Here is a 24,979-nt window from a genome sequence, read left to right as displayed (position 1 = left end):
GTCATTTTGACATTTTTTATAAAATTACCCTTAAAATTTCACTTTTATTTAATTTAGTCCCTGAATCTAAAACATGTAAATTAGCTATTTTAAAATAAACTCATATTAGCTGAATATTCACATATATTTTTCCTCCTCCTCCACTCCATTTCACATTCTTGATATATACATAATACCACTATTTACTTGTTTACTCATAACAAGCTTTTCACTTGAGTCATAGTCACTAAATTAATTATATCTTAAGCTACAAAACTCTGAATTGAGATCCGTAAATTTTCTCTGAAACTAGACTCACATATATTCTTTCCATAAAATTTTAAGAATTTTTGGTTTAGCCAATAAGTAGATTTTATTCTTTAAAGTTCCCCTGTTTCACTATTTGACAGTTTTGACCCCTCTTCACTAAAAATTAATTATCTCTTTGTACAGAATTTAGATGATGTTATCGTTTGTTTCTATTGAAAATAGACTAATTAAGGATTTTAAAAATATAAATTTAAGCCTCTAATTATTTTTATTCAATTTTTTTTATGATTTTCCAAAGTCAGAACAGGGGAACCCAAATTCATTCTGACCTTGTCTCACAAAATTTATTATATCTCATGATTTACAATTCCATTAATTACATCGTTTCTTCTATTCCATATTTTTTCATTCTCTAATTCGATTTCCAATATTTATAGTGATTTTTCAAAGTTAACCTACTGCTGCTATCCAAAACTGTTTTAGTGCAAGATATTGATTACTAAGTTTATAACTCCCTTATTCCCTTTCTCTATAATATTTCTCATCACTTTCACTTATTTCCCTTCACTAATATATCAAGAACACAAGACCTTATATAAGAAAACTCTACTATAACATTAATTTCCTACTTTTTCAATAAAATCAAACTCAAAAATATATTGAAATCTTGATGTTCTTATCTTGTGCTATTGATTTCGATCTTTAACTTAATTTTCTCTCTCCTTCAGCTTCTATTTCTTGAATCTAACTTGATATTCTAGCTCCCCATTGTCTCCTTATTATTTTTCTCTCTTGGAAGCTATGAAGATTCTTTGATTTCTAAGTGAAAATAGTGAATTTTTGGTAAAAGGACCAATTGTAAAGAAAGGAAAATTTCTTTCTTTTCTCTCTTCTCACGTTGGTTGCATGGAAAAGATGATGATTTCTTCATCTTTCCTCCTTTTTATTAATCATTTAATAATAAGATAATACTAAAAATCCTAATAAAATATTAATTAAATAACTTTTATCTAATTAATTAATAAAAATATCACCAACATCATCATTACCTTCTAGAGTTCTCTCTCTCTCTCTAATTGACCATTCTGCCCTTTATAATCTTTTAAAATTCCATCATTGAGTCATCATTTAATTTGGTAAAATTACGATTTAGTCCCTCAAAATTCTTCACATTTTTTAATTTGGTTCTAATCCATCCATTTTCCTTAGTTTCTAGATCATTCCACCCTTAAAATATTTACACCTTTGGTCCTTCAACTTTTCTGTATTTACAGTTTAACCCCTCAAATTTTGAGTATTTACTCTTGGGCAACAAAACTTTTCTCACTTTTGTGATTTAATCTTTTCTTGAATTAATATGTCATAATATACTTCCTAATGTTGACATAACTCAAAATTACCCTTTTTATCACTTTATTTCCTTATTTTACTATATTAGAGATATTATCTTACTTTCCTTATTGTAGAAATTTTCGGGGTATTACAATGACTAATAAAATTATCCATGGTTACATTAATACCCTTTGTATATGGTCATCATGTGGTTTTTGCACGAAAAGCAAAATAGAAGCAAATATTAGCTCATTAGTTGTCTAATGTTTAACTAATACTAAGCGATATTACATGGTTGGATCGTAATACAAAAGACAACTTATATTACTACACTAACCTAAACATGTCTTTAGTCTAATAAAAAAAGAGCAAACCAATTGAAAAACAAAATCGTCACACCAATGTTTGAGTGTCGCAATAGCAAGTGGTAAGGTCACGACACTATGATGCTAAAGTTGTGACATCGAGGACACTCACCACCGTAGAAAGATCCCAATTATTCAAGGAGCTAAAGTCGCTACATCAGGACCAGAATCGCGACATCAGGACCAGAGTCGCGACACCAATGCTGCTAGACAATTTTGGGAGAATTCTGTTGGCAAGGTCCCGACACCAACGTCGAATTGTCACTTGGAGCTTAGTGCAAGAACTTTTTTATTCAAAAAACTTAATAACATAGTGACTTAAATAAAAACTTTTCAATTGTTCAGTGACTTAAAAGAAGATTTTCAAAAAATTCAGTGACTAAATTGTAACTTTTTTTAGTAAGTGACTAAAACGAATACTTATCTATAATGTAGTGACTAATGATGAAGTTAACTCTTAATTATATTTTAGTGAAATGGGATTGGAGAAAAGTTGCTGCCTATTTTGAATCAAACATGTGGGGATATGTATATTTTGAAGTTCATGGCTTATTTTCGGTTTGGGCCCATCAAAGTTTGACAATTTTACTGTTTAATCCTTAGTTCATTTCAGTTCACTCGTTGAGCACGTAATTTCATTTAGTCCTTGGTTGAATTTGGTTCACATATTTTATCCCTTTTTCTGTTCATTGGATGTTAATTGTTCTCGTATGTTTAAAAAATATTTTGGATTATTTAATTTATACATACATATATATATGTGATTATGAGCTAATAATATTAAGGTGTTGTTTATTAACTTATGGTAAAAAAAGTTTTAAGTTATAGATTCTTTTGCAGGTGTAAATTGGTTCGTATTATTATGATCAGGGAATTTTTTATAGAAAATTTATCCATTAAATAATATTGCTGACAAAAAATAATGAAATCAAAATAAATATTATAAAATTTTAAAAATTTTAAATTTATAAACATAATTTTGAATTTACTATATTAATTCAAATTAATTATTATTAAATAATTTAATAATTTTCATTTCTATATATTTTTTATATTTTATATGTATAAATTTAGATATGAATATAGATGAAAATGAAATTTACAGTTAATAATATAATTAGATTACCTTCTCGTTTCGTCACCAACTTAAATTTTATATAATCTTAATTATATTAAATACTTTAATATTAATATATGAAATATTTATATGTTTTAATATAAAAATTAATTCAAATATTTATATGTTTTAAAGTACATTTTTAAATAAAATTTAAATAGTAAAATTAAAAATTTTAAAACCAAATCATAAATACTATTTGGTGGGGGATTATTAGTTAATTTTATATTTCTTGTTAGTGTTTATTATTGTACAAAGTTACTTTTGTGTTTAGTTTTCAGTTATTAAAGTTAAACTTAGTCTTAGGAATGAATCTTATGTCACTTGGGACCAAAAGACAATATGGTTATTCAAGTCTATAAAAAGACCATATCTCACATTGCTTAAAAAACAAGAGAAAATGGACTTTGGGCATATAAAGACCTATGTTGTAAGTATTATTTGCACCAAAACCAAATATCAAGTTTTCTATTTGGTTTCTTATAATTCCTCCTTTATTTTCTTATTTTGGAGTGTTGGGAGGTGTAGTTAAATATTAGTTTAGTGGTGTTATGGGAGTGAGTGTTCTACAATGAACATCAAAGCTTGGTTGGAGGAGTGAAAATTCTTTTAGTATGCTTCGTGGTTGCAATATCGTTTGATATTCCACATTAGAGAAGAAATTTCATAGCTACTTGAAGATTATCCTTGGTTTCTTAGTTGTTGGAGGGAAGTGTGGTAGTGTGAAATTGCATGTCTAGGAAAGGTTCTGGCTAAGGAAAGACTCAATACTTAAAATTGACCATCGTGACTGACCTCTCTTTCTTGGGAACTTACCTGCCTCATTGTTCACAAACTACTTTCACTATAAATTTAGGTATTCCATAGTGAGAATGATTTGTTGATACGATGACAGACTTACAAGTTGTTGTCAGAATGAAGAAGCTTAATAAAAACAAGTACAATACTTGGTCAACTTGCATAATGTCTTATATGCAAGGACAAGACCTTTGAGAGGTTGTTGACGATAATGAAGTGACACAATTGGAAGCTGAGGATACAAGTGACACACTAAGAAAATGGGAAAATAAAAGCTGGTAAGGTAATGTTCGTCTTAAAAACAACAGTCGAAGAGGATGTGTTAGAGGACATACGTGATGCCAAAACTCTGAAGGAGCTTGGGATACACTCGCCAAGTCGTTTTCTAAAAAAATGATATAAAGCTCCAGTTTCTAAATAGCGAAATGTTGTTAGTGGCACAAAGAAATATGTTAATAACATAATATTTCCACAAAGTAAAGACATTACGTCGAGAGAATTCTGAGTTGGATCTTGAAGCTTCTATCAATGATGCTGGAATGAAATGAATCATCATTCATTAGTTGAAGCTAGAATACATGAGTTTTGTTGGTGCTATACAAGGATGGTAAAATCAACCATCACTTGTTGAATTTGAAAATTTGTTAGTTGGTAAAAAAACATTAGCTAAACAAATTGGAGGAGTCTTGCTAAAGAATGAAGAAGTGGCACCCTGTGTTAGCAATGGCAAAAGGAAATTTAAACTGCATGACATTGGCGGGTCCAGGAAATATGATGACAAGTCAAAAGGTTATCAAGGCAAAATGAACATTCATGAAGGGGGAGTTTTGAACAACCATAACAACAATAAAAATTTTGAAGGAAATTTTTATGATTGTAGGAAAAGGGCTACATGGCAAGAGCTTGCTGGTCGGAGAAAAATCCTATGGAAAGTAATATTATTACTTCCAACAATGAAGAAGCTTGGGATCTAGAGGCATTATTTGGTAGTGAAGAGAATGTTAGAGTAACTGCTAAAACAACTGTTTAGATAATAGTTGGTTGAATGGTTTAGGTTAGTTAAAGTTTGTTGAAGTTGTTAAGTACATTATTTCTAACTTGTGTATAAATGCATGAGCTGCTGATGAATGAATAGAATGAAAGATTTATGTTTTTGGTATTCAGCTTAACATGGTATCAGTTGTTCCATTTTTTTTCCTGGGGTTAGTATCTTGAGTTTTTTTTAAAGGCCTTGCCTTCTAGTTCGTCTGCTATGCAATCCACTACACCAGTAGTGGCTTTGAGTTTCTTTGATGGTGTTGTAGATAGTCGTTTCTTTTCGACTAAAAGAGTCAGCGTGTTGCTTAATGATAATAATTACCTATTATAGTGTCAGCAAGTGCTTTTGGCAATCAAAATGTACAAGCTTCAGCATTTTCTTGACTCGCTCACTATTCCTCCTCCTCGATAGGTTACAGATGATGATGGTGTTTTGTAGGAGAATCTTGAGTTTGCTCAGTTCGAATAAAAGATAGTGCACTGGCCTCGTGGCTTCTCTCATCTGTAAGTACTGCTGTTCTTCCTCATCTTATAGGGTTGGATACTAGTGCCCAAATTTGGACTGCTATTACTTTGTATGGCAGCAAAACCATGTCTAGGTTAATGTTTTACAGACGAGCGCTACATTATCAGAAAAAAGGTGATCTTTCTATGAAAGATTTTTTAATGAGGTCAAGGGGTATTGCGACAACTTGGCTAGCTGTGGAGAGGTTATCAGTGATCATGAGCACGTTACTATTATTCTTAATGAACTGTCACCAGAATATGAATCAGTGATTACAATTGTTACTGCTAGCCAGGTACCTTATAATGTGCAAGGGGTCACTACTATACTTCTTGATGCGAAAGCTAGACAACAGATGACTGTTCTTGAGACTCCTAGTTCAACTAATTTAGTATCTCATCAGTCTCAATCTTTGGTGGTTGACAATGGTTCTGTACCAGAGTATCAATGTACCACACCAGCTCGAGGACGGGGACGTGGTCGCTCGTATGGATCTCGTGTCCAGTGTCAGCTATGTGGGAAGCCTGGTCATCTTGTTGATAGATGCTATTATCGATTTGATTCTTCATACAAAAATATAGGGTATAGACCAGCCATGCCTCCATAAGCAAATCTTTGTATGTTTGGGTTTGGTTCTCCAGTTTTACCTTGGATGTCTTCCGTGGCTAGTGCACCCTCTACTAATTTCGGTCCTTCATTAGGTTGGTCTTGTCCTTCTCTACCTATTACCAGCTGGTCTAACCTATTTTTTCATAATGCTTCACAGTCTAGCAGTTCTTCTTCATCAACTCCCTCGTCTCAGGCGTGTCTTGCAACTCCTACAACAGTGGCTAACAGTGCATGGTATCCTGACTCGTGTGCTGCTCATCATCTCACAAATTCTTATGCTTCTTTAGGTGAAGATGTGAATTACAATGGTCCAGGTAAAGTATATGTTGGCAATGGTTCTGCTCTTCCAGTTATGTTCTCTGGTCAATCATCGTTGCTTACTCGATCACGACCTTTGTTCATGAAATCCTTATTATTTGTACCTGGCATAACAAAAAATCTGTTGTCTGTATCCAATTTTACTAAAGATAATTAAGTGATATTTGAGTTTTATCCTACATAGTGTTTAGTTCGTGATCTAAAGACCAAGAAAGTTCTTATTCGAGGCTCGGTGCATGATGGGCTGTACAAGTTAAGCTTGAGTAATTACGCATCAACAATGGTGTCTTCTGACTCAGCTTAATGTTTCCATACTACAATCACAACGCCATTAAGTATTTGGCATGCTAGATTGGGTCATCCACGTAATGGAACTCTTAAAAAGGCTCTACGACAGTGTAATATAATGTTTGATGCAAATAAGCAACCATTTAATCTGTCTTTGTCTGAGTATGTTATGCCATTACAACTAGTGGTTGCTAATGTTTGGGGACCAGCCCCGATTTTCTCAAATGGTTTTCGTTATTATGTTGCCTTTGCCGATGCTTATTCTAGATATACCTTGGTATATTTTCTGTAGAAAAATTTCGATGTCTCCAATATTTTTCCTATTTTTCATAGACAAGTTGAACGGTTGCTTGGGTTCAGATTCAAAGCCTTGTAAACAGATGGAGGAGGAGAGTTTCAAGTGTTGAAGGGTTACTTGTCTCAACAGGGAATTGTTCAGCGTGTTATGTGTCCATATACCTCAGAGCAAAATGGACTGGTCGAGCACAAGCATCGACAAATCATTGAAGCTAGTCTCTCTATGCTGGCTCACGCGTCCATGCTTGTCAACTACTGGAATGATGCTTTTAGTAGTGCAATTCATTTGATAAATCGGCTACTATCCTCTCCCTTAGGTGTTTCGCCATATGAGAAATTATTTTAGAAACAACCAGCATATTCACTGTTTAGAGTTTTTGGCTGCCTATTTTTTCTCAATCTTCAACCATACAACATGTCCAAGTTGCAATATAGGTCGACACCATGCACATTTTTGGGGTATTCTTCGTGTCATAAAGGATATTGATGTCAAGCTAATGATGGGCGGATATATGTCTCATGCCATGTGACGTTCCATGAAACTGAGTTTCCTTTCAAAATTCTCAATTCCAAGTCAGTGCCTCCAGTGTCATCCTTACGGTCTAGTTTCAGGCTACTTGTCGTGCCACCAGCTCGTCCAGCACATGTTGTTGTGACTGCTCCTGTACCTGTAGTTAATTCTACTGGTTTAATAAATGCGACTTATGTGCCTCAAGTTGCTAGTCCAGTAGTATCTACTAGTGACAGTGTTGACTCCATGTGATCTAATTCAGTTGCACCACACGTTTCTAATTTGGTTGCAACACACATGTCACCTCCACCACCGTCTGCTCCTGTTAATTCACATGCAATGGTTACACGTAGCAAGGCGAGTATTTTTAAACCCAAAGCATACTTAAGTGCAACAGACTGTTCATCAGATGATGTTCCTATTACTATTCATGATGCAATGTAAAAGGAATGTTGGCAAGTCGTAGTACATAAGGAGTTACAAGCGCTTATTCAAAACAAGACATGGTCTCTCTATTCTCCACCTGTTCATCGAAATTTATTGGTTGTAAATGGCTGTTTAAAGTGAAATAAAAGGCTGATGGGACAGTGGACAGGTATAAGGCGCGTTTGGTGGCTAAAGGGTTTTATCAGCATGCATGACTTGATTTTCGAGACACTTTTAGCCCTGTAGTTAAAGCAAAAACTATACGAACGGTTCTCTCCGTCGCTGTCATGAAAGGCTGGTCATTGAGACAAGTTGATGTGAATAATGCGTTTCTTAATAGGGAGTTAACAGAAGAAATATATATGGAACAACCACCCAGGTTCGAAGTAGCTGGTGACAATGGTCAGAAACTGGTGTGTCGCCTAAACAAAGCCTTGTATGGACTAAGGCAGGCTCTTCGTGCATGGTTTCAAACACGAAAGTAGTATCTAGTGAATAACTTGAGGTTTCGGGCATCGAAAGTTGATCCTTCGTCTGGGCAGCTACTTTTACTCATGACTGATGTGGATGATATAGTTGTCACAGACAGCTCCGTTGTAGATGTAGACATAGTGATTCAACAACTTCACAATAGGTTTGCTCTTAAAGACATGGGTAGACTTAGTTTTTTCTTGGGTATTGAAGTACAACATGTGGCAAAGGGAATTGTGCTTAGTCAAAAGAAGTATGTTTTAGATATACTTCATAAGACATGGATAATAGGTGCAACGCCCATGCCTACGCCCATGGTCGTTACTTCCAAACTGGTTGTGTCAAACGATAGTCCACCATTTGCTGATGGTCCTTTGTATCGGAGTGTTGTTGGCATGCTTCAATATTTGTGTATTACACGACCAGACTTAGCTTTTTATGTTAAAAAACTAAGTCAGTTTATGAATTCCCCTAGTGATACTCATTGGAAAGTTGTTAAGCGAGTATTGAGGTATCCTGTAGAGACTATAGATCATGGTTTGTTTCTCACGAATGGACTGTTTGAGCTGGTATGTTATTCTGATGCTGACTGGGTTGCTTTTGTTGACGATCGACGGTCAACCACAGGATATGTTGTTTACCTAAGGTCCAATCCAATTGCTTGGTGTTCCAAGAAGCAAGCTGTTGTGTCTCGGTCTTCATCTGAAGCAGAATATCGTAGCTTAGCTAATTGTGTGTCAGAGTTGTTGTGGATAAAACAACTGGTAGATGAAATTGGTCTGGCACCATGTCAGACACTAGTGGTCTGGTGTGATAATACGTCTACAGTCACCATGGCTGCCAACCCCACACATCATGCTAGAATGAAACATGTGGAGATTGATCATCATTTTGTTCGTGAGAAGGTTCTGGATGATGTTTTACAGGTCAATTTTGTACCGTCTACAAAGCAAGTTGCTGATGTCCTCACCAAGTCGATTTCGCCAAAACAGTTCACTGTTTTTAGATAAAGCTTGCGAGTTCGTTCCAGTGCTCTTGATGGTGTTGACTGTCAAAGTTGAATGTTTAAATAAAATCAGGATGTTAGAGTAACTGCTAAGGCAACAATTTAGATAATAGTTGGTTGAACGGTTTAAGTTATTTGAAGTCTATTTGAAGTAGTTAAGTACGTTACTTCTGACTTGTGTATAAATGCATAAGCTGCTGATGAATGAATAGAACGAAAGATTTATGTTTTTGGTATTTAGCTTAACAGAGAGGGCATGATGGAGAATCAAGGCATTGTGACAATGGGAAAAAAAAGCCTCAAGAGAGAACACAAAGGACGTGGCATCGTTTATACAAACTAGGCTAATGAAGGTGCAACAAGCCATGGTGAATGTCTTATAATGTAAACACAACTTCAAGTAATTTTAACTTTAAAATATAAAACTCGACAAAAGATGGATATAAGCTCGAAAATAGTTCAATTAGGTACATGAGCAACTCATAACTTAAGGTATTGAAGAGTTTTACAATCAAGCCCTTTGGAGTAGTAGTTTGACACAAAGTCTTTGGTAGTAGTTTCCCTATAAAGTGGAGGGTTTTTTTGAGATATCAATTCCTTGATTGGTCCATAAAGCCTCGAAGCATTCTCTGGTAGAAGATGTGTTCTAAAGAAACTTGCTACAGAAACTCTTGGGCCTCTTGTATTAGCAAGCACTCTATGATGAACACTAATAAATTTGTCATTAGATATTAACTGCATAAAAGTTAAAAAACAATTAGAATAGATATAAGAAAAATGTTAAAAAGTATTCACTTTCTAAAATCACAATAATCTAGAATCTATTGAATAAAATGTACATTATATATAAACGTCTCAAAATCTATATACTGGAGTATAAGAAAAGTTTATACAACCATAACTAACATATACTTAAGTATGAAGGTTAAATATATATCAAATTACGTATTTTAAAATTCATGAAAATCATAACTCTTATCTTAAAATATGAAAAAATTGAATATTCAAAGCCTTAATTATAATTAATACCGACAAAAATACTGTAATTGTCATATTAAGGTTAAAGGTAAGGTGGACTTGCCTGCATCATATCGGCCAAATTTACAATAAGAGCTCCATGTATAGAATTAACATCAAGCCATTGATTTTGATGGCGGACTTGAAGTCCGCCGATTTGATCTTGTAAAAGTATGGTGAAGAAGCCACAATCAGTGTGACTGCTGGTACCCAATGTCAAGTCCGGTTCAGGGCATGGTGGGTAGTAATGGCCCATCACAAACAGTCCCTCACCGCACCCAATATCTTCCAAATAACTGCGGTTCAGACCTAAAGCTTCCGAGAACAATTCCAACAAAGTATGCCCTAATTTCACCATTTTGTTTGAATATTCTATGAATATATCTCTGCAAATTGAGTTGGCTTCGTATATGAGTTTTAACGAAATGAAACAGTGGAACACGTCAATAATAATAATAAAGAATTACCAACAAACAGCGGGCAGTTGTTGAGGAAGAGGTCCACGAGGTGCCATAGCGCAACTCAAAGTATCCCTCCAATTGGTTGCTTCAGCCAAATAAAGATCGTAATTACTATTATAATACACTTTCCTAGTTATATCTCGAGAATAAAACTCTTTCTTAGCTTCCTTATCTTGTTCATGAAACCTCCGAATCCCATCCATCATTTCATCCAAAGTCGTTACTGGAATCCCATGGTTGATAGTTTGAAAGAAACCCCATTTATCGCAAGCTTCAACAACTTTCTTCACTATTTCGCAACGTAAATTTGGATCATCGTCGACGCCGGTCAAGTCTATGATCAGGATTCCGCCATTGTTGGTGCAGCCTCCAGATTTCTGGTTATGGATGTTGTTGTTTCTCTCAAGCTTGTACTCTTCATTGATGAAAATGGTCGGAATCTTTGATAAACCTGAATCTACCAGGCCTTTCACTCCTGATTTTGTTTCATCGAAAGCCTTCAATTCGTTTATCCGATTGTAAATGGATTGTTCAGCTGGTTCTGATTTTATTTCAGCCATTTTCAAGAGCTTTGACTTTTGTTTTGAGCCTTGAGTGTCTCTAACACACTGATTATCTTCTTCTTCTTTTTTAACAATACTGATTATCTACATTTATTATGAAGATAAAGATCAGATTCTTTTGTTTTTTCTTTTTGGATTTAAAGATCGAGACTTGGGTAGAAGTGTCCATTGCATGTTGGGCCTAGAGTTATTTAGTATAGTTGATACGAAAAAATTAGGTATTTAAGCTTGGCTTCTTGGTTCAAATTGGTACATGAACTTTTGTCCAATTGGCACTTAGTTATTTGAACAAATTTGAACTACGAAACTAAGTTCAGGTATCATTTTGAACCAAAAAGCTAAATTTATGTATTTGAGTGGACCAAAAAAAATTGAGGTACGAAATTGAACCTTAAAACTAATTTTTGGTACCCAATTGGACAAAAAAAAAACTTAAATACTAATTTGAACATTGAGACCAAATTTACATACCAAAATGTATATTTATCCTTTTAAAATAGAATGGATAAACACAAAAGGAAATTTCACATTTTCGACCCTACAAGATAAAAAAATATGACAACAATATAAATCTAAAGTTAAGTTAAAAGAGAAAACTTACATAAAAGGAAACAACTTGAGAAAAAAAACACACACATTTAATATTTGATTGAAAATGGCAAGTTTTGTAATAAAAAAAGCAAGTTATTTTTTAAGCAAATTTTTTTATTATGTGGGATTGTAAATTAAAATTAATAAAAACTCCTATTTTAAAATTTGTAAATAATAGTTGTAATCATTTAGGTTTAAATAATAATTAGTTATTGTATTTGTGTTATGCATTGCACCGAGAAGAGAATTCGGCTCGAGTCACTCGACTCTGTCTAGCATGCCCTTGTACATCATGACCATGAGTACTCATTATACTAATCTACACTTTTAGATTTTTTTTATGAGTTAGCTTATGTTTATTAAAATCCTAGGCCTAAAGCTTTAGCAGTGGTTTTCACAGAATTTCCACAGTCTTTAGCTAGGATAGAGTAATCCTAGCAGTAAAGTTTTGCTAGCTTTATCTAATATTATAACTAAAGTAAAGGTACATACAGGATCGACGTTGGAGTCTCAGATTCTTTTTCTACAGATTTGAAAGAAACCCCATTTATTGCAAGCTTCAACAACTTTCTTCACTATTTCGCGACGTAAATTTGGATCATCGTCGACGCCGGTCAAGTCTATGATCGGGATTCCGCCATTGTTGGTGCAGCCTCCAGATTTCTGGTTATGGATGTTGTTGTTTCTCTCAAGCTTGTACTCTTCATTGATGAAAATGGTCGGAATCTTTGATAAACCTGAATCTACCAGGCCTTTCACTCCTGATTATGTTTCATCGAAAGCCTTCAATTCGTTTATCCGATTGTAAATGGATTGTTCAGCTGGTTCTGATTTTATTTCAGCCATTTTCAAGAGCTTTGACTTTTGTTTTGAGCCTTGAGTGTCTCTAACACACTGATTATCTTCCTCTTCTTTTTTAACAATACTGATTATCTAGGGAAATTTACCAATAAAAGCCCATTTTTGTAAAAAATTACCGAAATGGGCCCTCTATTTTATTATTTACCAGAATAGTCCATTTTCCGCGAAATCGCGTTCACGTCAGCGCGATGTCAGGGTACGCGTCAGGAAATTGCATCCACGTAAGCGTGAGATGCTTACGTGGAAGGAAATCGCTCCCTCAAGGATGCGATTTCCTTCCACGTAAGCATCTCGCGCTTACGTGGACGCGATTTCCTCCCGCGCCTGAACAGTAGCCAACGGTCAAAAATTTGACCGTTGCCCCCCCCAACGGTAAAAAAAACTATAAATACCCCCACCCCTTTTTATTTTTTCACAAACAAATCATCTCTCATATTTCCTCTCAATTCCTCTCAATTTCTTTCCAAAATTCTCTCAATTTCCTTCCAAAATTCTCTCAAATCCATATTTAATTTCAATTTCCTCTCAATTTCCTTTCAATATTCTCTTAATTTCCTTCCAAAATTCTCTCAAATCCATATTTGATTTCAATTTTCTCTCAATTTCCTTTTTTAAAATAATTTTACATTTTTTTATATTTTTATAAATCGTAAAAATTTTTCCGATTTCATCAATGGCCGGATCATTGACTCGTCTTGATAAGCATCACATATCGGTGGAACAAATGAAAATGGTAAGTGTTAAATTTAATTTTTAAATATTATTTAAGAATTTTTTATTTATGCATTTTTAGATAATTATTAATTTATTATTTGTTATAAAAGGAGGTAGATCAGGTATTGGAATGCAATATCCGGAATATGCATGCTCCTCCATCACCGTTGGTAGAGAACACCTGCGGGAAGCGGGTTTTTGGCACGTGGCGACGGTAGGCCGGGGATGCAAGTTGTACCCGAAACTGATCATTGCGTTCATTGAGAGGTGGAGACCCGAGACGCACACATTCCATCTTCCATGTGGAGAGTGCACTATCACTCTAGAAGATGTCCATCTGCAATTGGGATTGCCGGTGGACGGGCACCCAGTCACCGGGTCTACCCAATCTAGCAATTGGGAGGCGGTGTGCTACGAGCTTTTGGGCGCAATTCTGAAGAAAATTGAGGGAGGTAAGGTCGAGATGGGCTGGTTACGTGACACATTCGCTGATCCGAATGAAGATTCAATCGAGATTGAAAGAATCCGATATACTCAGGCATACATTCTTCAAATAATTGGAGGTTATCTGATGCCCAACACGTCACGGAGCCACGTACATCTATGATGGCTGCTGAAACTCGTTGATTTTAGAGCAACCGGTGAATTCAGTTGGGGGTCTGCTGTGTTGGCTACATTATATCGGAAGATGTGCGAGGCGACGCGACCGAGGAGAGCCAAAATCGGAGGTTGCCTATCACTACTGCAGTCATGGGCACGGTTTCGCTTTCCATTTCTACGTCCTCGACTGAACCACCCATAGACATTCCCACTCATAACGAGGTAAATTTTATATTACATTTTTACAATTATTATGTAGATTTTTAAAAATAAAAGTATGCTAAAAATTTATTTAATTAGGTGGAACTATCCGGCAAGTTATGCTGGATTACCGTCCTCTCTTGAAGATGTACGGCTTCTATTTGACCAACGGTCGGAAGCAGAAGTAAGTATTATTGCAAATAGATATTTCCATACATTCGCTAGTCGATTAATATTTAGTATTTAGTATTTAGTATTATTATGTATATAACTAATATTTCTATCATGTTCATATAGTTTGAATGGACACCATACGAGGATCCGACAATTCGGGCAGTAATTCCGGAAGAGTTTTTACAAAATCCGAATGCCTGGCACGTGAAAGTCGTGTTGATTAACTACGCAACCGTGGAGCCGCACCAGTCAGACAGAGTGCTACGACAGTTTGGATGTAGACAATCGATTCCCATAGATCCTAAGGAGTTTGACGAGCAACACAAAATCGACCTTCGGTAATTGAATACGGATTGGCCGAGATACTAGTCCGGGTACATAGATATGTGGGAAGATCGGCATGAATATATACCTACTTGGGAAGTAATCATCGTTCCGGAGTTAGCGTGCGTTCCAAAATACATGCCATGGTTTAGGATCCATGGCAAGCCGTATTTACTGACGCCAGAGCAGAGGCAGCAGCAAATACGTGTCAAAAAGGAAAGGCGCGGGCCTCTAAATCCAAGACGACAAGACGACGAAAGCAGCCCCTCAACGAGGCTCAGACGTTCACCTGGCTCATCATCAACGGCCATGCAATCACCAGGCCCAACGAGTGCACCGAGTCAGTCACACGATGCAGCAAATCAACTGATGATACCCACGCAACCGCCTTTTCAGATGATGCCAGGTCCGTTTCCTAACCCTTATATGTACCCTTACCCTTATATGTATCCTTTTCCGAGTCCTATGGTAGGTTTGAGCCAAATGCCCGTTTCAGCTCCATTTCCTGTTATGCCGAGTTGATCGCCGATGCATAGGCCAGCGGCGCACTAGGGATCGCAAGAGGGGCCGTCAGGGAGCTCTCCTTTTTACCAATCCCCACCAACGTATGGGTTTCAAACACCGTCGCCGTTCCTGATGCAAACACCTCCACATACACTATTCTTTGAAGGTAGATCATCGTCCCAAGTCCGACAACCAGATGTCGTACCGAAAGAACCAGAATCCCCACTGGAAGAACAACAACTGCCGTCGGAAGCTAGAGAAAGAAGGAATCCAGCGCGTAACCGTCGACGGCCGCCATGTGGCACTGAATCCCCCGGGCATAGACATTGATTACCGTATTTAAATTTATTTGTACAAATATTTTGAATATTTTGATATTATTTTTATGTAAAAAAATAGAAATTTTTTGAGTTATTTTGATATTATTTCATGTAATAAAATAGAAGTTTATTCCTAACCCTAACCCAATTTAATTAAAAACCCTAACCCTAACCTAATTCAATTAAAACCCCTAACCCTAACCTAACTTAATTAAAAACCCTAACCCTAACTAACTTAATTAAAAACTCTAACCTTAACCCAATTCAATTAAAAACCCTTAATTAAAAACCCTAACCCTAACCCAATTCAATTAAAAACCCTAACCCTAACCTAACTTATCAAAACCCTAACCCTAACCAAACTTAATTAAAAACCCTAACACTAACCCAATTCAATTAAAAACCCTAACCCAAACCCAATTTAAATAAAAGCCCTAACCCTAACCTAACTTAATTAAAAACCCTAACCCTAACCTAATTTAATTAAAAACTCTAACCCTAACCTAACTTAATTAAAAACCCTAACCCTAACCCAATTCAATTAAAAACCCTAACCCTAACCTAACTTAATTAAAAACCCTAACCCTAACCTAACTTAATTAAAAACCCTAATCCTAACCTAATTTAATTAAAAACCCTAACCCTAACCCAATTCAATTAAAAACCCTAACCCTAGCATAACTTAATTAAAAACCCTAACCCTAACCTAACTTAATTAAAAACCCTAGCCCTAACCCAATTTAATTAAAAACCCCAACCCTAACCCATTTCAATTAAAAACCCTAACTCTAACCTAACTTAATTAAAAACCCTAACTCTAACCCAATTTAATTAAAAACCCTAACCCTAACCTAATTTAATTAAAAACCCTAACCCTAACCCAATTCAATTAAAAACCCTAACCCTAACCTAACTTAATTAAAAACCCTAACCCTAACCCAATTTAAATAAAAGCCCTAACCCTAACCTAATTCAATTAAAAACCCTAACCCTAATCTAACTTAATTAAAAACCCTAACCCTAACCTAATTTAATTAAAAACCCTAACCCTAACCTAACTTAATTAAAAACCCTAACCCTAACCCAATTTAATTAAAAACCCTAACCCAATTAAATTAAAAACCCTAATCCTAACCTAACTTAATTAAAAACCCTAACCCTAACCTAACTTAATTAAAAACCCTAATCCTAACCTAATTTAATTAAAAACCCTAACCCTAACTCGATTCAATTAAAAACCCTAACCCTTACATAACTTAATTAAAAACCCTAACCCTAACCTAACTTAATTAAAAACCCTAGCCCTAACCCAATTTAATTAAAAACCCCAACCCTAACCCAATTCAATTAAAAACCCTAACCCTAACCTAACTTAATTAAAAACCCTAACCCTAACCCAATTTAATTAAAAACCCTAACCCTAACCCAATTTAATTAAAAACCCTAACCTTAACTTAACTTAATTAAAAACCCTAACCCTAACCTAACTTAATTAAAAACCCTAACCTTAACCTAACTTAATTAAAAACCCTAACCCTAACCCAATTCAATTAAAAATCCTAACCCTATCCAAACTTAATTAAAAACCCTAACCCTAACCCAATTTTATATAATTTGATAATTTTATTAACCATTTATAATTTTATATAATTTGATAATTTTACTAACCATTAATAATTTTATATAATTTGATAATTTTACTAACCATTAATAATTTTATATAATTTGATAATTTTACTAACCATTTATAATTTTATATAATATGATAATTTTACTAACCACACTACACCAAAACAGGCTTTTAGCGGCACTTTTAGCGGCGTTTGTATAAAAAATGCCACTAAAGATTGAGCATTAGCGGCGTTTTTTAAAAAACGCAGCTGCTAAAAATGAGAATTAGCGGCGATTTTCATTAGCGGCGTTTTTCGAAAAACGCCGCAAAAAACCTAAGCCCAACGGTGTCATTTTCTGACCTTTCAGTTCTTTAGTGGCGATTTCGAAAAAGCGCCTAATGCTTGGGGTTTTAGAAGCGTTTTTGAAAAAGCGCTGCTGAATCTCAGGTCTTTAGCGGCATTTTGGAAAAAGCGCCGCTAAATCTCAATTCTTTAGTGGCGTTTTTAAAAAAGCGTCGCTAATGCTCGGGGCTTTAGCGGCGTTTTTGGAAAGGCGTCGCTAAATCTCAGGGCTTTAGCGGCGTTTTTATTAAAGCGCCGCTAAAAACATTAATTTAAAATAAAACACATGGAAAAATTATATTTTTTTAATGAAAATCTTTCTTTTTTTCCCTCTTCTTTTTCCCCCTTTTTTTTTTCCCAAAATCGACCCCCCATCCCTCCTGAAATCTCTTTTCTTTTTTCCTCATTTTATTTTCACAAACCATTTCTCCCCTAAAACGATTCCTTTTATTTTTTCCCCCCAATTTCCCCAAATCGGCAGCCGTTTGCAGCCCATACACACTAATTTTGTTCTTTCTTCTTCCTGATTTTTTATTTTCTTGGTTGTGGCGGTGGTTTTATTTTTGAACGATTTCACGATCTTTCAGTTCTAAGAAAAAAATGAGTGCGGATTCCTCTAATTTGAAACGAAGCTTCAATTCAAATTCTTCAAACAATCAAAGTAATATCAACAAGAAGAGGAAAAGTAAACAGAAAACCCTAGGCATGGCTTGGGGCAGCAATTCTCTATCTTCCTCTCGCTCCTCTTTTCGCGTGAAATGTCAATGGGGAAATGTTAGGTGATGCTGGAAAATGTTATGAAGACTACGAAAATAACAACATAAGGTAGTTCCTTATTCTTTAAATTTTCCGATTTTCCTCAAAGAATGTGCCAATATTTTCCATCACTCTAGTGTCTTAAATCAATTGACCCAACAAAGAGTTTCTCTTATTTATTTTTGCGTTGGGGAGTATATTATGTTTCATTTTACACTGTATGCAGTAATCTTCTTTTATTTCCCCTATTCACATGCTAATGACTAGTTGGGTAGTATTGAGCTTTTTCTTCCTTGTTTCTTGTTTTTGGGTTTTTCTTTCTTTAGGCTGAGAATTCATTTGATGATATTAGCAACAAAGTGGTAGTAGATTTTGGTTGTGGATGTGGCACTCTAGGTGCTGTTGCTGCTTTCTTGGGCGCTGAGTAAGTAAATCCTTTTCTCTCATTGTTTCTTCCCTTGTCTTTGTTAATTCCTTGATCTGAATTCGAGAAAAAGAACAAAGAGGAAAACTATCTGTATTTGTTTAATGTGGGCGTTTTGTTGCGTGGAATAGGTAGGTTATTGGCATTGATATTGATCCTCAATCTCTTGAAATAACTTCATTGAATGCGAGTTTATGCCCAACATGGTATATTGACCATTTTTTTAGGTTTTTCCATGTATTTGAAAGATCTTTGGAAGGTAATGTCATACTGTTGTCTAATTCATCTAACAGTTAGTTGCTAATTGTTAAGCTGAGATTAGTTCATCAGGTAGCAGTTAGTTGCTACTTTTGCTAACTTTCTTGCTAATCGTTTTTGCTCACTGAAGCAAAGAGAAGAAGTGTGTATGGAAAATATTTTTATTGCTAGCTTTTTACTTCAACATTAGTTAATAACTATGTTCATTTTATGTTATATATTAAAGCTATTTGTTTTTTTTAATTGATATGATTTTTCTATTATTATTATTATTATTATTATTATTATTAAAAATCGAGGATTTTAGTAAGAAAACATAAAAAAAAGCCTCAACCAACAGATCGGCTTCAGATGGGTGAAGTAGTCTCTACAATTCCAAGTAGGTTTGCCTTTGCCGGCTACTCTCTCAATTCTTCTTTATCATTCTTGTTTTGGGTTTTCATTTTTTTTTCTAAATGACAGACAGCTTCGATGCACCATTTTTTTGAACTCTTTTTTTGCAGCGATTGGGTTTAATGTAGAGGTTGTACAATACAACAACATCAAGTTTCAAGTATGGGATTTAGGTAAGTTAACGTTAATAAATCTGAAATAGCAGCTGATGTAGTTTATACAAATAGAGTTCAATTTAATTTATCTAATCATTGAAATTTGCCTTAATCCTTTTACTTAAAATTGAAACATTTAATTGGTTTAATTTATTTAACGTTAACTGTTGTGGTGTCTTCTAACTAATGGAGATGCAACCTCTTAAGTTACTTTGCTTCATCTATTGATTTAATTCTGATATGCGGATATCTTGTGGGTTTTTCTGGCTGCTCTTTAGCTGGACATACATACAATCAGTATATGTCCAGCTGCTCTTTAGCTGGTTACATAATTTTTTATTCAGTATATGTCATATTCATGTTAGGACCTGTTTTGAAGTTTATTTTACAGCAGTAGGCGACTGTTTAAAGGTAAAATTTTAATTTACCCCTGTTCAAGAAAATTATGTTAGCTAAAACAATAACCTCGTTGATTTTCTGACTTGCTTAATATAGATTAGTTGTTTCATGTTTGGAAACTTTTGATGCTCTTGGTCTTATGTCCTGCAGTCATTGACAAAAATTTGATTCTCATTCTTCACGTAACAAGTCCAGTGGCACATACATATGTAAATTAGGAAATTGAAACAAGAAAGAAACGCAAAGCCAAAGCACATTGATACTCTTGAATGATAGTTATAAATGAATAATATGCCTGACTTGGCATTTATAAAACTCACATGCTTGAAGGATAGAACAGAAATTGCTGTTACAATTGGATTGTCAGCTTTAAGTGTCTATGACGTGTTTGATATTGGTTTCATTGGAAGAATTCATTGGTTTCATTGCTGTATAACTATCTTGAAGTTTTAAGTGTCTATGACGTGTTTGATATTTCATATCAAAATACACATCCAAAGCATAGGCCTTTTAATTAATGGATTTTATTTGTGGAAGTTTTCCTATGAATTATGTATTTGTTGACACTACGTGTTTTAATTAATGGAAATACCCATATACAGAAGTTACCATGCAAACTTGATTCATTTCATGGCTCCATAATCAAGTTAATTTCTTTTAGGGAAAAAAAACTAGTTTCTTTTGGGTTATGTTTGGACTTGAATTTAGATAAGGAAAAAAAAATGGTGCATTTGCACTAAAAAGTTGGTGGGACAGTATTCAGTTGAACTGCACGGTTTTAATAGTTTATCACCTGAGGATTTCAATATTTGGGAAACCTTGTCACTCAACACTTACCTTTTACATGTACCTCTGATAACTTAAAGAAGATTCTTTTCCATGTGTCAACATTTAGGTTTTCCAAAGTGGAGATCCTGCAGCTGTTGGGGTTGTATTGTCAAACATGACTGTTGCATTTGACTATTGGCTTTTGGGTGTGGAGGTAATTGTACTACAATGCTGTTTCAAGATGATTCTGCTGTTTAGAAAATATATGCACTTTATTTTCATTCATTGCATACAGATTTTTATAAATTTCTGCATGTAATATGACAGTAACTTTTCAGGAACCTTTTGTCTTTGAACCCTACCACAAAGCTCTGCGAAAGCCATTTGACTACTATATGTTTGGTCAAAATTATATCCGTCCTTTGATTGATTTCAGGTGAGTGGACAGCTCCCATACTGTTGTATCCGGTTTCTCTGCTGATATCAATTTCATTTGTAAAAGCTTCCTGAAAATTAAGCATGTGCTTTGTTGAAGGAATTTGTATTTTTAAAATTTCATAATTCTATTTTGTAAACCATGGTAATAAACTTTAAGGTTCATGGATATAGATATATATATAGAGAGAGAGAGAGAGAGAAGTGCAATAGGGACTGTAATTCTTTCTTAATTATTAGCTACTTTTGAGACCATCCAAGGTTAAGCTTATTCCATGTTTCTTATCTTGTGCTTTATTCATTGAGGGTTTCATAGGGTCTTTAGTAGTTTTTCTCTTCTTCATGTTTGATTATTTATCATCAACCAATTTGACAAAAATGCAAAGAAAAAGAAGCATGTATTTTGTATATTTAACTTATTCACCCTCTTTCATGTGCTTCATATAACATTTATGTTATTCATATTTAAAATCACTGAAGGACATGTTCGGTCTCTTTTTTTTAAATTAAAAAAATCACTTCTCTTAACATCCGTGTATTATGTTCTTTGCAGAAATTCATATGTTGGCAATCTTTCTCTTTTCTATGAAATAGAGGAGAAGCTTAAGCAGGTGACTATGCTCAGTTTTCTTTTCCCTTTTTACTTGATTCCTCTAAACAAGACCGAGTTTTGCTCCAGCATCTTTTTCACTAAGATGTCCTTGTCATTGTTTACATTTTGAACAAACATACTGTTAAAGATCATAACATGATTTATCCATCATAGAGCTGCTTGGTAGTAAGTTGATGAAATTTTTTATTCTGCATGCTACAATACTTGCATATTCTTTGATTAATAACTAACAAGAACGTGCATCTGAGGAAGAAATAAAATAACAGGTTTGTATGTTAAATTTGTGTCCATTTTATTTTAACTTCTTAATTTTCATCAGCTTTAGATCATGTCAATTTATATTTTTGTTATGCAAGCAAGGCTGAAGTTATATATTAGTATTCAGAAGGAAAGTTTAATGGTGTTTTCCTTTCAATTTTGTATTGGCATAAGCTAAACATGGTCATATTAAGTTTTCAACATTCGGGAAACTTTTACGTGCAACTGGGACTTGACTGTACTTGGGTTCTATGGTTGCAATAGCTGCCGAGATGGTACATGGCATGGCTATTACTGAAGATGGAGCATTATTTTATTGGGTTTCCTCAGATCCTCATCTTAGATGCCAACAGGTTCTATTCCATTGTCTTTGTTGATTTTAACTTCCCCTGGAGTGAATCTTTTATTTACTTCATTTGGATGAATTTGTACAGCTATATTCCCTTTGTGAGAAAACAATCGTAAGCAATTCTGCTGGTAAGTACTGGGCTGCAACTGCTACTGCTATAGGTGATGTTTACATGTGGGATGGCAAGAAAAGTATGGAAAAACCACCTGTTGTAACTCGGTTACACCGAGTTAAGGGAAAAAAGATCCCTTAAAGAGTTGATTTTGAGAGTTGGTCATGAGAGAATGTAACTTGTAAACAATTTTCTAATATAGAATTTAACTTGTAAACAGAACTTATGTAATTCTAATATAGAATGTAAACAATTTCTTATGTAATTCTAATATAGAATGTAACTTGTTTTAATTTTCTTAATTGAAATTCATTAATTTTTATATTTAGCTTTAAATTTAAAATTTTGATAGAAATTTTAATTTATTATTTTTTATCTTTAAAAGTATATAGTTTAAAGTTTAAATTTTAAAAATAAAACATAATATAATATTTATGATAGAAATAAATATTATTAAATTAAAATATTTTTTTAAGTCATGTTTTTAGCGGCGTTTGTGGGAAAAGCGCCGCTAAAGTTCCTGGTCTTTAACGGCGTTTGTGGAAAAAGCGCCGCTAAAGTTCTTGGTTTTTAGCAGCGTTTGCGGAAAAAGCGCTAAAGTTAGCGACGCGTTTTTTAGTGGCGTTTTTTCTGGCGCTTCTCAAAGCGCCGCTAAAAGCCTGTTTTGGAGTAGTGCCATTTATAATTTTATATAATTTGATAATTTTACTAACCATTTATAATTTTATATAATTTGATAATTTTACTGACCATTAATAATTTTATATAATTTGATAATTTTACTAACCATTAATAATTTTATATAATTTGAGTTAATACAATTTATCAATGAATAATTGTACAAAGTTAATTTTTTTACAAATACATTCAACTAATTACAATTAGGGCATGATCGACTTGTATGGCCTGGATTCCTACACCATCCGCACAACTTCGTTTGACTGGCTGTTTTTGGGATATCCATATTGTTACGTATTCTAGTCGAGCAAGGTTGACCCTTTGGTTTGCGACGTAATTCTCTATCCGGTAACAGCTTAAAAGGAGCAAGAGATATTACGTTCATCTGGGACCTGTGGGAAAACGTGTCTCCAGACGTTGTGCATGTTTTCCAATTTGTACACTTCGTCCACATAACTCATCGGATCCAGACGGAGTTTCTGACAAGCTGCAATAACATGAGCGCATGGATAACGAAGTGCATCAAACTTCCCACAGTCACAAGTCCTATTTCGCAAGTGTACACGATATTGCCCACCAATAACACATTGGTGCGGTCTGTCAAACTCTATCACGCGAAACCATAAATTGTCTTGATCGTGACAAACTGTGTGCATGATGTTTGCCCTCGCCTTAGCCTTGTTTATTTCTTGAACTACCTTACTGCATCATACATGGCCTCCCTGCATCTGGCCTGCATAACCTGCTGCTCGCTTTGGAAAGAGCGCTGCTAAACGAAAATATGTCTCCTGCACAACCGATGTTATCGGTAGATGGCGCGTTCCTTTAAGAACAGAATTTATTCATTCAGCCAGGTTCGACGTCATATGTCCATATCGTAGGCCGCCGTCGTATGATTGTGACCACTGTTCGAAACGTATGTTACAAAGGTAGTCCGCCCCTTCTGCGTTAATTGAACGTAAAATTGACAACATCTGTTGAAAATGATCTTTATTTATTTCATACCCTGCCAATATAAGATCATAGCGAATAATTTATACCACTTCTACCAATAAAACTAATTCAAATTGACAAACGAAATAACATAGATATAGACTAAATACCCATGTTGGTCACTTGTCGTCGTTCGCTCTTAGATGGATATTGCCTGTAGTAGTTCGAAGCAACGTGTCTTAGGCAATATTTATGGTGTGTGCTGCCATAAGCTTCCCTCTCGATCAAATGCAGCTAGAATACCGGCACCCCGATCTGAAATAACACATATATCAGGTTGGGGGCAGACATGCCTCCTTAACCTAGAGACAAAGAAATCCCAGTCATCAGACGACTCCCCCGGTGTTATTGCAAATGCAATTGGAAGAATTCTCCCACTACCATCCTGTGCCACTGCAAGCAATAGCCGATGAGTATACCTACCGAACATGAAGGTACCGTCAATTTGTACCAACGGCTTGCAGTATGGAAATGCGTCTCGGCATTGCTTAAAGGTCCAAAATAGGCGTTTGAACACTTGGCATCTACGTAGCAATCGGCTGTTGTAGTACGCATGTTTCGTTTCAAGGTCTGTGATGGCACCTGAGACGTATCTCTCTAGCACCTGACACCACTGCCATATTTTATTTTATGAGGCATCCCACCCACTATGCATCTTCTCCAACGCCTTTTGCTTAGCTATCCAAGCCTTGCGGTAAGAGGGCGTGTACCCCATTTGGCTATGGATATTGGCAATTAACACCGGCACTGAAGTCCTAGGATCTGCTTTTATT

At 34.9% G+C, this 24,979-nt stretch overlaps 1 protein-coding gene and 1 pseudogene across 6 annotated transcripts; one reads left to right on the top strand and one right to left on the bottom strand.

The window, feature by feature from the left end:
• Nucleotides 1–9,810: 9,810 nt before the first annotated feature.
• LOC107892648 (1-aminocyclopropane-1-carboxylate oxidase homolog 1-like) lies at nt 9,811–11,422 on the bottom strand (annotated as a pseudogene).
• A 6,500-nt stretch (nt 11,423–17,922) lies between these two features.
• Nucleotides 17,923–22,837, top strand: LOC107891903 (glycerol-3-phosphate acyltransferase, chloroplastic). 6 transcript variants are annotated; one of them, XM_041100297.1, is made up of 9 exons: nt 17,960–18,440; nt 18,698–18,795; nt 19,361–19,432; nt 19,557–19,619; nt 20,896–20,982; nt 21,107–21,204; nt 21,757–21,814; nt 22,339–22,427; nt 22,509–22,837. In XM_041100297.1, exons 5-9 carry the CDS (start codon nt 20,944–20,946, stop codon nt 22,537–22,539), a joined length of 315 nt encoding a protein of 104 aa, XP_040956231.1. In that variant the 5' UTR covers nt 17,960–18,440; nt 18,698–18,795; nt 19,361–19,432; nt 19,557–19,619; nt 20,896–20,943; the 3' UTR covers nt 22,540–22,837. The 6 variants fall into 6 exon arrangements, 4 of the variants coding, with proteins under 4 accessions (XP_040956230.1, XP_040956231.1, XP_040956228.1 ...); XM_041100296.1 differs by having other exon boundaries at nt 17,923–18,440; nt 18,698–19,432; XM_041100294.1 differs by lacking the exon at nt 19,361–19,432.
• The last annotated feature ends 2,142 nt before the right edge of the window (nt 22,838–24,979 follow it).

The sequence above is a fragment of the Gossypium hirsutum genome, chromosome D09, assembly GCF_007990345.1.
Source record: "Gossypium hirsutum isolate 1008001.06 chromosome D09, Gossypium_hirsutum_v2.1, whole genome shotgun sequence".
Lineage (NCBI taxonomy): Eukaryota > Viridiplantae > Streptophyta > Magnoliopsida > Malvales > Malvaceae > Gossypium > Gossypium hirsutum.
The sequence above is the reverse complement of the archived record's forward strand: the minus strand, read 5'-3'. Positions and strand labels throughout refer to the sequence as shown.